The sequence below is a fragment of the Amblyomma maculatum genome, chromosome 4 (genome assembly GCF_055883805.1).
Source record: "Amblyomma maculatum isolate TAMU_Amacu chromosome 4, ASM5588380v1, whole genome shotgun sequence".
Taxonomy (NCBI): Eukaryota; Metazoa; Arthropoda; class Arachnida; order Ixodida; family Ixodidae; genus Amblyomma; species Amblyomma maculatum.
In genome coordinates, this window is record NC_139347.1 from 172,030,373 (window position 1) to 172,042,905 (window position 12,533).

Below are 12,533 nucleotides of genomic sequence, written 5' to 3' on the forward strand. Positions count from 1 at the left end.
CTCTTTATACTTTCACTTCTGCATTCTTCCTTTCTGTTACGGCGTGGGTCAGGTATCCACAGAAACAAGTTTGCAGATACTGCGCCTCTTCCTTCGTGTGAGCAATTGTGAGAACAAGTTGTCAAATAGAGATTAACTTTCAGGGAAAAGGGACAATGGGTTTTGAGAATAAAAACCACCCCTTAAAAGGAGGACGACACAATGGCAAGCGTCCACGAATTGAGGTAGCTGAGAATAGTAATCTAAACTAACCTAAAATGGCGTGCGCGTATTGACATATGCTCATGCTCATTGAAAAAGATGGCCTGATTAGGAATTTTAGACAGCGCTAAAAAAGACAGCAAATAGCTTACAGCTCCCACCTCAGGCAACACCACCTAGACTACTACAAGGCCTGTGCAAGCTTACGTGACGTCATAGTAGTGAGATCATAGTGAAAGTCGGCTTCACCCTACGCGGTTGCGGTTTTTTTTTTCAACGCTGCTCTATAGCTACCTCTTGAAATTTTAGTGCTAGCGATGAAGATGGTTATACTTGCGTTACCTGTGTTATGTAATATTGCCAGTCTTCTGAAATATATGAGAAGTTTGAAACAGACGACCTGGCACTTATTTCAATGGCAGAAATGAAGTTTCCAGGAAATTTTCACCTTCTTTCAGAGTTACTTGAATAAACTTTAAGACAGACACAAAATTCAGCCCAGAGCACATTTATTGCTAGATGGATAGACAAAGCTAAGAATTGTAGGCAGAGATAATACTCAGAACAGTGACCTTGATGAGACTCGGTGTAGCTTGTCGTTAATACGAGATCGCTTTAATGTACGTGCTGGTCACAAAGCTGTACCGTAAATATAAAAAAAAGCTTCTTATAAGCTGGTAGCAGCGATTGCCATGGGTATATTAACGCAGCGAGCAGCTAACTCGGCTTTAAACCAGTCATTTACTACGGCAACTACGATCACGCGGCCACTAGCGAAATAAAATTGTTTCCACAAGAAAATAATTTAGGTTGCAAAACAATTTTGTTCCACATTTAAAACAGGGCGAATGCTACTCGATTATTAGTAGCTGTGCTGTCGAAATTGTGTGCTCGATACGTGCACGCCCACGCTTTAATACACTGTGCTAAACAAATAGTGGAGAATAGCAGCACGAGTATTAGGAAGCAAGTAAGAACGCTTACCACAGTGCACTTCATCGGTAGTAAGTTTTTCCATCGCACAGCCTTTGTCCACGCTGCATTTTGAGCCGAGTCCGACGGAAACTTGTACACTGGCGCTTTGTATTCATTGGAATAGTTAGAGCGACAGTTTATAGCGCACAACACCCAGACATTGCAGATACCTTGCTTGTAAGTGCCTATGCAGCACAGATTAGGAACACAGCGAACACAGGCTTAAAGCATGCACAATCAGGCCACATCGTTCCAGATCGCCTTGCTTGCGTACGCTTGCGCTCGGCGCCGCCGATCTATCTCCAGATCTCACTGTCGTGACATAGGACTAGTGGAAAGGGAGACTTACGCTGGCCTTCTCTTATTCTAGGGGGTGTTGCCTCAGGACGCTGCTTCAATATTCTCAGTAATCTGGTCCTATTCAGTGGATGCCTAAGGAAAATATGAGTCGCTGACAGGAAAATTCTATCATATAGTATTTCTAAAAGTCATGATCACAAATCGTCCCATTCATGCCATTAATGTAGGTTATCTCTAAATTCTCGCGCCAGCGACACAATTTTGTGCAGCCTACACCAGACGAGATTATGCGCAAGCACGTTCTTTTAGTGCTTCTGTTTTATTCACTAGTCATTCTGTACACGTGAGCAGCTGGACAGATACTATAGACTTTTGTTCAGGTGTTCAATTGATTGAAATCAATATTCGTTTTTCCACAGCGTAGAGATCTGGAATGCAATTGATTTTTGTTGCACCAGCTGTCACAAGGCATTTCGTTAAACAAGTGCCTGATGATTCATTGCAATTTTCGTTTTCTATGGGACCACTTCGGTATTGCCTAAACCCTGACGAAGCTCTATCAATAACTAATGATAATAACCCCTCTCCTACACTTGCAGCGGACATGTCACCTCAAACTTTTTAACCTACACCACTTTTCAAGTAAGCCATCAGGAACAAAGCTTTATGAGAGAGAATCTTGAATAAAAGCGTTATCTAGAGAGACCCCTGCTACTGTACTCTGCTATAAAAGGCGAATCTTAAGTCCACCAGGCACAAAGAGCACAAGGTCACTTCTTTACTGAAAGTGGCAATAGGCCAGATTGGAGCATAGGTTTCTGTTCGGCGCTAGGTAACTTCATGGTGATGAAGCACATCCAAGTCACGGACAGTTTGGCGGTTTGGAGCACGTGGCATATACATTTCTAAAAACAGGGCACTTTCAGAGGACATATTTGTTTCTTCCTAGTCATCCTTGTTTATTAAACAAAGAATGAGACCCGTGTGCCACCGTCTCACACAATCGAGAGGCATCAAGGAACACAAGGCCCTGTTTCTTATTTGGAAGTGATCTGAGTGACAGATTGTGACTATGATACTTGCCCAATGTCTTATTCCATTTGTTAAAGGCAGTTCATAATTTTTAGGAGCCACTTTGTACGAATCGGGAGCGCTACTACAGTGACCAGTATAAAGGATAGCTATTGTTGCCACAAAATATTTCTCGCACGGAAAAGAAAATACTGGAACTCAGTTCAAAAACTGTGGACCGTGTACGCCAGTACGTCGCCTTTTGAACCGTTTTAGTTGTTCTTTTTTTATTTGATACTAAGAATCCCATCAGGGATTGTAACAGGAAGGGCTGTGAGCATATTATACTACAGCATAAAAGCATACACAATGATACATGGTGTCGAGTGTTACATGCAGCTTACAACAATCGAATAACACAGATAATATCACTTATATTAATTACATGATTACGGATGATACAGCGAGGGGATCAGTATTAGTTGTAATTGACAGTCAAGGCACAATCAAGCTTTGAAATACTAAAAAAGAGAAAATCGACTATAATGAATTCACAACTTGACTCAGGCACAGCAGGAAAGAAAAAATACCAAGAGAACAAGGAAGCATAAAAATAAATACAATTGTTACTGCAATGGGTATAATTCATCTGCAACAAGGGAACAAAACTCAGCTAAGGGCGTGGTGTTAGTAATGCGTGTGTAGATTGTTCCATTCTCGTGTTGCCCTTGGAAAAAATGAGTATTTGAAAATATCAGTATGAAATGAGAATTCGCCTAATGTATGCGTATAGTTATAACGGGTTAATCTGTTCGAGGACGTCGGCATGTACTCTGTAATAGGCAGTTTTAGTTGATTGTGTATTATCTGGTATATGATTTTAAGTCTTGCAAGATAGGCTCTGTTTTCTAAGGTTAGTAATTCTGCATGTTTAAGTAATTCTGTTGGTGAGTCTGTAATGGAGTGTTTATTGTATATAAATCTTAGTGCCTTTCTTTGTACTGCCTCCGGTTTTTTTAATGAGCTGTTTAGTAAATGGGAACCAAACGGTATTAGCGTACTCTAGTACCGGTCTGACAAGTGTTTTATATGCAAGTAACTTTGTTTCAGGTGGTGCTAGTTTAAGACGCCTGTTAATAAAGAATACCTGTTTTAGGGCGGTTGACGTGATGTTGTTAACGTGAGAGTTCCACTGGAAGTCAGAAGTTAGTGTCACACCAAGATACTTGTGCTCATGAACAGATCCAAGGGGAATTTTGTTAAGGGTGTACTGAAATGCTGATGAATGCTTTTTTTCTTGTTATAGATAGAAGAACAGACTTTTTTAAATTGATATTCATTTGCCAGTCCTGGCACGACTGGTATACTGCTGTTATGGCGTTGTTTAAGGTTAGATGATCATCAATGGAGTTAATTTCCTGATAGAGAACGCAATCATCAGCAAAAAGTTTATTATTATGTGAAGCGTAAGCTGGTAAGTCATTTATAAAAATTAAGAATATTACTGGAGCTAGGACACTTCCTTGGGGTACACCTGATGAAACAGTAGTTAAAGAGGATTTCTCGTTGTTAATTTTAACACATTGTGTGGGATTACTAAGATAATTTTTAATCCAATCTAGAACAGGACCAGTTCCCAAAGTTAGCTCGAGTTTTACCAAAAGTTTTGGGTGTGATACGCGGTCAAATGCTTTAGAAAAGTCTAGAAATATGAGGTCTATTTGTTTCTGGTTATCAATGCTCAAGGATATATCATGTGTTAATTCAATTAACTGAGTAATGGTGGATAGGCCCTTACGAAAACCATGTTGGGGGGGGGGGGGGGGGGGGGGTTAAAATATCATTTACTTCTAGGAAGGCATTTATGTGTTTCAAGATATTATGCTCTAGTAGCTTGCATACTGTGCTGGTTAATGATATTGGCCTGAAATTGGAGGGGTCAGATTTATTTCCCGATTTGTGTACAGGGGTTATTTTTGCTGATTTCCATTCCCTGGGAAGGGTGCAAGTGGATAATGATTTGTTAAAGAGTAGAAAAAGGAATTTAGCCACCCACTCAGCATATCGATGCAGAAATATGTTAGGAATGTTATCTGGCCCTGGTACTTTCTTAGTGTCTAAATTTAGTAATAGATTTAATACTCCAGTTTCTGTTATAATTATAGGTTCCATCTTCATACTTGTGCTGGAGTTCATCGTGGGAAGTTTTCCATTATCACTTGTAAAAATGGAGCAGAAGTAGTTGTTCAGAGTAATCGCAGTATGTTTGTTATCTTCGGTAGATGTTGGTCTTTCATCTCGTTTTTTAGGATTTAAATAACACCAGAATTTTTGGGGAGCATTCTTCAGGAAATTAGGAAGTGTTTTTGTAAAGTAGTATGATTTGGCTCTCTTTATCTTTGATTTCAAGTCGTCAATGGCGGAAGTTAATTTTAGTACTGTGCGTTGCGACGAATGGCTTTTTTGGTTTCTTCTGAGTCGCGAACTTTTCTTTTTGCGTGGATAACGTTTCGAGTTATCCAGGGGTTGTGTTTGTGCGTTTTCTTAGTCTTCAATGGGACGTAGTTAGCGATGCAATGTGACACAACTGATTTGAACCGTTGCCATAAAATTTCTATGTCTGTGCTTGCATCATGTGAGAGTTCATTGAATGACGACAGTTCATGAGACAGTGTATCAATTATGCTTGTATCGTCTGCTCTGCTGTAGTCTTTGTATGTTTTGTTGATTGCGAAGCTAGCGAATCGTGATATGGTACCGCACATAATACTAGTCTGTGGTCCGACAGGCCAGATGACACTTCGATATTAGCTTTATGACTGGGAAAATGATCACTTAGAAATACTAGATCTAAAATGTTACAACTGGATCCTTGTACGCGAGTGGGTTCAGTTACTATCTGGGTTAGATTAAAAGAGAGCATGATGTCTAATAAGGTATCTGCGCAAGGTGAGTGGTGGTGTAGTGTGTGCCAGTTGATATCGGGTCGATTGAAATCGCCTAATAGTATCACCTTGTTTCGCTTCACATACTGCTGCATATACACGTGCAGTGATTGTAGAACCTTCAAATCAGAAGAAGGGCTACGGTAAATGCATCCCACAATGAAGGTGCCATTAGTAAGGCAAAGTTTGCAAAAAACGGCTTCAACTCCTACGACCTCAGGCAGTGTAACGAAAGGGATTTCTTTTTTTATCAGTAAAGCAATGCCTCCGCCTCGAGTTAAACGATCTTTGCGAACAATGACATAGTTTGGGGGAGTAATTTCTAAATCTTTGATGTCTTTGTTTAGCCAGGTTTCTGTTATTCCTATAAATGCCGGTTCGTAAGCTATTAATATTGATTCAAGGGGACCGAGTTTACCAATGACACTTCGAGCATTGATATTAGCGAAGCTTATTTTGGACGTTGTGTGCGGCGCGGACGGATGGTCCGTGCACCGATGTCCTGGTTTTTTGTGTCGTTTGAATTTGACGTTACGGGTGACACGTCATTCTTTTCCTCGTCCCAAAAATAAAGACAACTGTTAATATTTAGTTTGTCGTACACCAATGACACCTTACCACCGGAATCCTTCCTTGGTTTTCCATATTCCCACAATTTCTTCCTAATGTTTCGAACACGCGGTGAAAAGTCCTCGCTAATCATGTAGGCACTATCTTTGAGTTTGCGACAGTTGTGCAAAATTTTAGTTTTCTCTCGGAAGTCTAATAATTTAAAGATTACTGGCCTAGTTTTGTTTGCCATTGGTTTTCCTAGCCTATGTATACGTTCAATAGCCACTTCCTCTAGTTGCAAGGTATGCTTGATGACATTTTCATTTACTGCGCGTTCCAGTGATTCGTAATTTTCTTCCTCGTCTTCCGGTATGCCGTACACAATAAGGTTCGATCTTCTAGACCGATTCTCTAGATCGTCTAATGTTAGCTCTAAGGAAGTTACAGTTTTTTGCAAGCTAGCGACGTGTTCAGTGCAGGCTGAAACATTCTTTTCAAGGCATGCTAAGCGTTCTAGTTTATTATCGATAGATGTCAGTCGTTCTTCTTTTATTGTCTTTATGTCTGCGGCGATTTGAGTTAGTTGTTCGGCAAGATCTGACAAGTCGGGCCCGGGATTGGTCTCTACATCACCTGAAAGCAATAGTAAATTTGCAAGATACACTATGTCACTGAGAGAACCGAGAAGTACCGTAGGGCACGGCAGCACGACGAGACAACGCTCACGGAGCGAAAGCATTTTCCATAGCGCCTTCTTACCTGCGGAAAGAAGACGAACGGATGAGCCATCTGCGTACAAGCCCTGCTGCCGTGCCCTTTGGTAACTGGTGGCTCGTTGTCGGCTTTTATGTCCTGAGAAGTGTGAAGCGCCACGGTGGATGGCTTGAAGAGTGTCCTGTCGCTGGAAGTAAACGATGTTTGGTTCCAATCCGCGGGATGCAAGATAGGAGACGGCAAAAAGCTGCTGTTCTGTAGCACATGCGCGTGGTAGATCACGAAAGGCTGATATACTTCTTGATGTCCCGCTGGTATCAGCAGCAGGCTGGTGATGATCTGCGGAAAGAAGACGAACGGATGAGCCATCTGCATACAAGCCCTGCTGCCGTGCCCTTGGCGTTGGATCAATGGGGTTGGAAGTTGAAGCTTTAGAAAAGGTCAAGGTAAGCAATTTCCGTAATTAGGGACCCCTGTACTAGGCAACACAAAATTGTCAGTAACACTAACGCATTTTAATGAGAATGCGAGAGCACTGTGTTTGAGGTCAATCGCACAGGAATGGAAGTTGAGCAGGATCATTGATAAATTTGATCAAGCCCTTGAATGTGGCAGTTCGGCAGCGGCGATGGCCTCGTGCTATCGCGCTGTGGTCATCGAACATGCGCTGTTCGTTCGGAAATTCTTGCATGAAGCTTTTAATTTATGTATGTACATAATATTGTCCTCATAAAAGGAAAAGAGGCCAGAGGAAATAGAACATACTGCGAAAAAGGAAAATAGAAGTTTATCTATGAAAGGTTGTGCTTCATTTGCTCCATTTCTGTTTGCTACTTTTGATTCTTCAACCTGCTAAGCAGCCCATTGGAACTTGCAACTAAGCAGATCGCTTTTAGTTCATGCTATGAAATAGCCCTGGAGGGCTTAAAAATTGCACTGTGACCAATTTCAAAGACTTCAAAACAGCCTTTCTCATGTTGTAGTGCTGAGGTCGGGAGAAAAAAAGAAAACGAGTTCAAGTGTTTTTTTTTTTTTTTTTTTATTGTGAGGAGTGAGTAGCTGCTGTATTACTGGACGCATAGGGCGCCTTTTTTTAATGAAAGTTGGGCTTGACTTCAGTCTCCTTAGTGCTTGATTTGGAGCTCTCATGTTATCAGGCCAGGTAAAACGAGACCCTACAATTGCGATTCACAGGAGTCGAACCTGACATCTACCAAAAAACAAATAATGCCCACCACGTAACTCAGTCCCAACTTCCGCATAAAGCAGGTCCCCAATGGATGCACATTATGAGCCAGTATCGCAATCCTTTCATCCTGATAGCAAATACACTGCTATAAAATTAGCTTAACTTATCTTGTGTCGTTATTTTCGAAACTTGAAATACAGCCTTGTCAAAGTTAGTTGTAGAAAATGGGAGATATACACGTGTCTTAGAAAACGCTGCACATAAGGGGGACCAGACGAGCGCAGGTAGAAGAAAACGAGAACACAAAATGGATTCCAGGAACTATGGTCCGCTTGTAAGCTAAGCCTTGTAAGCTTTATTGGCATTTTTGTTCAATGAGATCGTGTCCCACTTTTATTTGCGAATTATCTTTAAAAACCAAATATTTCTATCAGATTAGTGGCGGATAAAAATTTAATCCATATCTGTACTGGGCATTGTATTAAGCAGAATGACATAAATTGGCAAATACTCGCTTAGATCGCACATCAGTGTACCTGCTTTCACTTCTTCAGGTAAAAAGCTTGTGATACAAAGGTGTAGGTATTTTGAGAGGTAGGAGTTACTCTGGTTGGTGTTTCTATTAAGTTGCTGCACGCGTAGGACGTAAACAGCTGTTGTAGGCCCAAATAGCCTGAGCTATTTGATGAAGCACTGAGACTGAAATCGCCAATACAAACACACTGTAGCTTTAACTAAAGGCTCAGTTCGAACAGTTTTTTCATACAGTGCATAAAAACATTAAAGCATCCAGGTGGTAAGGAGTAAACCGCCACTGCGAGAAATTTATACAACTGCACAACGACACATTCAATGTAGTCACTGAAAATATTGTACTCAGGTAGTGCGTTATATTTATGATCTAAGGGAATATACATCGCAGTTCCACCACCTACATTTGAAGTGTGACCTATGGATATACGATCATAACAATAAAAAAAGAACACTCATCATCTAAGAAAAACCATGTTTCACTAAAGAAAATAATATGAAAAGAGTGGTTAAGGTCATTTAGGAATAAATCTGCTTGATCAAGTTTGTTTTTAAACTCCCTACGTTCAGTGAAAAAAAAAAGAAATCTTCTGTTTTTGAGAAACTATGCTCACAACGGGAAATCTAAACTTGAATACGTCATCTTGCGCAAAGATGACTAAGAAGGAGCGTTTCGTAGCGTGCTAGCAGGGCACATCACAGAAAATCGATAAGATCTTGCTCACTGCGAGTGACTGTCCCTCGTGCGCTGGTCTGCTTCCGCAACGGTACTTTTCAATTAACATGCCAAACAAATGCGTACACATTCTTTTGCGCAATCTTTTGAGGAAAAGTAAACAGAACAGCTAACCTAAACATAACAAATTTAGGTATTAAGAGGCCTTTAGCACGACTGCTAGGGCTTATCACGCAGTATATAATTGATTGCGGTGTGCGCGTGTAGCCAGTGGGATTCCCTTGCTCAGTCGGGGATGACTTTGCAGTGGCGCAGCAAAATGCTTTGCAAGGACGAAAGAACCGCCACAACAGTTTTTCATTCAGTGCGCAACGCGGATCGGCATCGAAACCCAAGCTAGGCCTTGCGCCGTGTACTCTGCGTCGCGTCGTACTAAGTTAGCTGTAGCATCAGGTGTCGGTGAGTTGCTGGTCTTTGATGCGTCGGTGGGGTGGTCTTTTCTGTTATTCTAGGACAACCTGGCACACAGCGCGTCATGCTCCCAACAAAGGCTAGGAATGATGATTATGGGTCTATACGGATGAAAAACGTGAACGTTTGCGCAGTGCGCAGTTATCGGGCTTCTTCAGCTCCCTAAAGGTATGCGGCGATGGTGACGTTGCATCGACATTGCCGCGTATTTCCTCCATCGTTATCGTAAACTCTCTACCATAAATAATTAGGGATAGGGGCAGGCTTGTATTTTCCTAGATGGCTGTGTTTCAGGCGAAGATCACCTTGAATGGGATGGTGTCCCGGGTATGGCATACAGTAAGGACTATATTGGCAAAAAACTATTTCAAAAACTCTTGTATCTTGGAAGGGCTCCCTAATATCCCGGAGCCCTCTGGCTTCTGCCTCATGCCTCGCCCGTGTGATCAGTCCTTGCTGGTTTATTAGGTGGTGGCAAGCAGAGCACCCTCCCAAGAAGATCTAAATGGGTCCATGGGACCAAGATGGTTCATAATGACCGCGGTTGCGGACAGGCCCAAAGTTGGTGTGTAGAGATCGGCCGCTGGTATCTGAGAGGTTGAACAGTGAGCGGAGTATATGGCCGGGTGCATGCGGCTCACTGTTACCGGCAGACATAAGAGTTTATTTGGAGCTGCTCAGACAACGCTCTCATATACGCCATTGGCATGTTAGACTGTAGCATGGGATAGTTGGTGTCAACACGGCTGAAAAACTTGCACCTATGCCTGTTATGAACAAACCTGGTGTGCCGTGATAAAATGAGATTTGTTCAACAGAAAATTTTACGACTTCGCCGCAGGGTCATTTGTCAGGGATTTTAGTTCAGCTTAACGAGCAATGTACTCGAGCGGCACTATAACTGATTAGTTGCCCATCGATGAGGTTTAGCAGTAGTCGAAGAGATTCATAGAATTGGTTTAAAGTGTTCGGTCGGGAGATTATAGGGTTGGGTCTCCGAACATTGCTGACTGGGGTGTCTCGTCGCTGTTACTGAAAAGTTCCTTTAGGTACTTTATGAATATCTCGCAGATAAGCAGAGCTCCGATTGAGTATTTTTTTAGCGGGCTTCTTTATGGCATCAGAGTCGCTGAGGAACTTCTGAATATCTTCTACGAATCAGTTACATGCCGTCAATGTGTGATTGTGTTTGCTCTACCACCTTATGACCATGCCTGCAAAAGCGAAAACCATGTTGCGCGGCCGAGAGTAAGGGTCCGACTTATTCTTGCACCACTCCAAATGGTAATCGGCAAGCCACTCGTCGATCTGATTGCTGCACGAACAGACGAACTTCCATTTCTGCAGTCATAAGTTTCCAAGTGCGGACATCGATGCACCTCGTCGGGAGACATAGCAGCTACATGTGGCGGCAGGCCAGCGATAAGGCTATGTAAGCACAATTTAAGCCGGGTGTCTCTTTTCGGAGTATGTGGTGAATGTGTAGCCCGCAGCGTCCCCAAAATTACGAGTAAGGTTTGTTGCCTGTACGAGGCACGTCGAAAGCCAATTGAATCGGCTTGTTAGTTATTCACCACACGCAAGCCCTATGTTGTTTACCGAGTAACGGAATGTGCACACCCACACATGGGGATCGGCTCTTCCTTTCTCATTATCGTCTCTTCCTTACATTTATTCCTCTCTAGGTACCGCATTATGTGCGTGAAAAATGGCTGAGCAGGACCACGAGCGTTCAAAACATCAGCACAAAACAAACAAAAATCCGCAGTATGACTGGAAAAAATAATTTTTGTCAATCAATGCCACAAATTTTAAAATCTGGAAAAACTCTTCGTCATTCAATGAATCCTTGATTGATCGACTTATATACAATGCTTCTAAATGCACATAATAAATCTTCATAAAAGTTGCTGCTTTGAAAACATTGAGCATGGTTGGAATGTTCAGAATAATCTCACATCATCATCATTAATTTTCCTTGAGGGCCCCTAGGCGGCCATTACATAAGAGCGAGCAAAAATAAACGAAATCGCGAACAAAAGGAACCTTCGGAATAAAGCAGTGTAGAAGGCAAACAAAATTTTCTAAAGATCATTATAAAACGAAAGAATGAACAATCATAGATGCATTGCGGCCATCGCGCTATATGTAGAAGAGGAAAATGGGAACACTGTTTTGCATACAAATGTTCAACTATATAAAAAAATACAACACGGGCAGAGGTGGTACTCAAAATTGCGACTAAGGAAGAAGATAAAGATGAAAGCAGGGTTTTGATTTTATTTTATCACGCTCATTTACAATTGCCCCAGGTAGTCCATTCCAGTGTTCAATGGCGGATGGCAAGAAGGATTTATGAAATGCATCGGTGGAACCATGCAGACGCTGTAGGCTTAGACTGTTAAAAAGCCGACGCAATTTTCTATTGGGAGGGAGTAGGAGTGTGCAGTGCAAGTTAGGAAAACTGTAATATAACTTGTGGAAAAGGAGAGTTTGCAATTCTACCATGAGAACATAGTGGCGTAAGTCAAGCGATGATTTTATGCACGAAGCACTGGTCCTACGTTCGTACCATAAGGTAGTAAATCGGGCCGCGCGACCCTGTACTGATTCTAATGCGTCAATTATGTATGACTTCTGTGGGTAATGAATGAGTGAGGCATATTCAAGTTTAGTGCAAATGAAAGTTTCGCAAGCAAGTTTGCGGATAAATGGAGGGGACACGGCTAGCAACCTTCTTAGTCGGTTGAGCGATTTCGAGCTTTCGGCTATTATGTTTAAGATGTGCTCGGACCATGAACGCTTGCTGGTGATTGTTACTCCTAAGTACCGGTAGGAATCAACTTGTGTTAGAGGGATTGATCTTAAAGATTACTGATAATTCAAGCTATTGCGATTACTTGGTACTGTCATGAAATTGCATTTGGTACGTTTAGAGTCATCAGCCACCGGTTTTCGTTCAGGTAAT

At 41.9% G+C, this 12,533-nt stretch overlaps 1 protein-coding gene across 1 annotated transcript in view; it reads right to left on the minus strand.

The window, feature by feature from the left end:
• LOC146193486 (uncharacterized) overlaps window positions 1-7,090 on the minus strand; it is a 402,043-nt gene extending 394,953 nt beyond the window's left edge. The window contains exon 1 of the mRNA XM_084600565.1: window positions 6,744-7,090. Coding sequence (XP_084456691.1) covers window positions 6,744-7,073 — 330 coding nt within the window. The 5' untranslated portion in view covers window positions 7,074-7,090. The remainder of the gene's footprint in view (window positions 1-6,743) is intronic.
• Window positions 7,091-12,533: the final 5,443 nt, after the last annotated feature.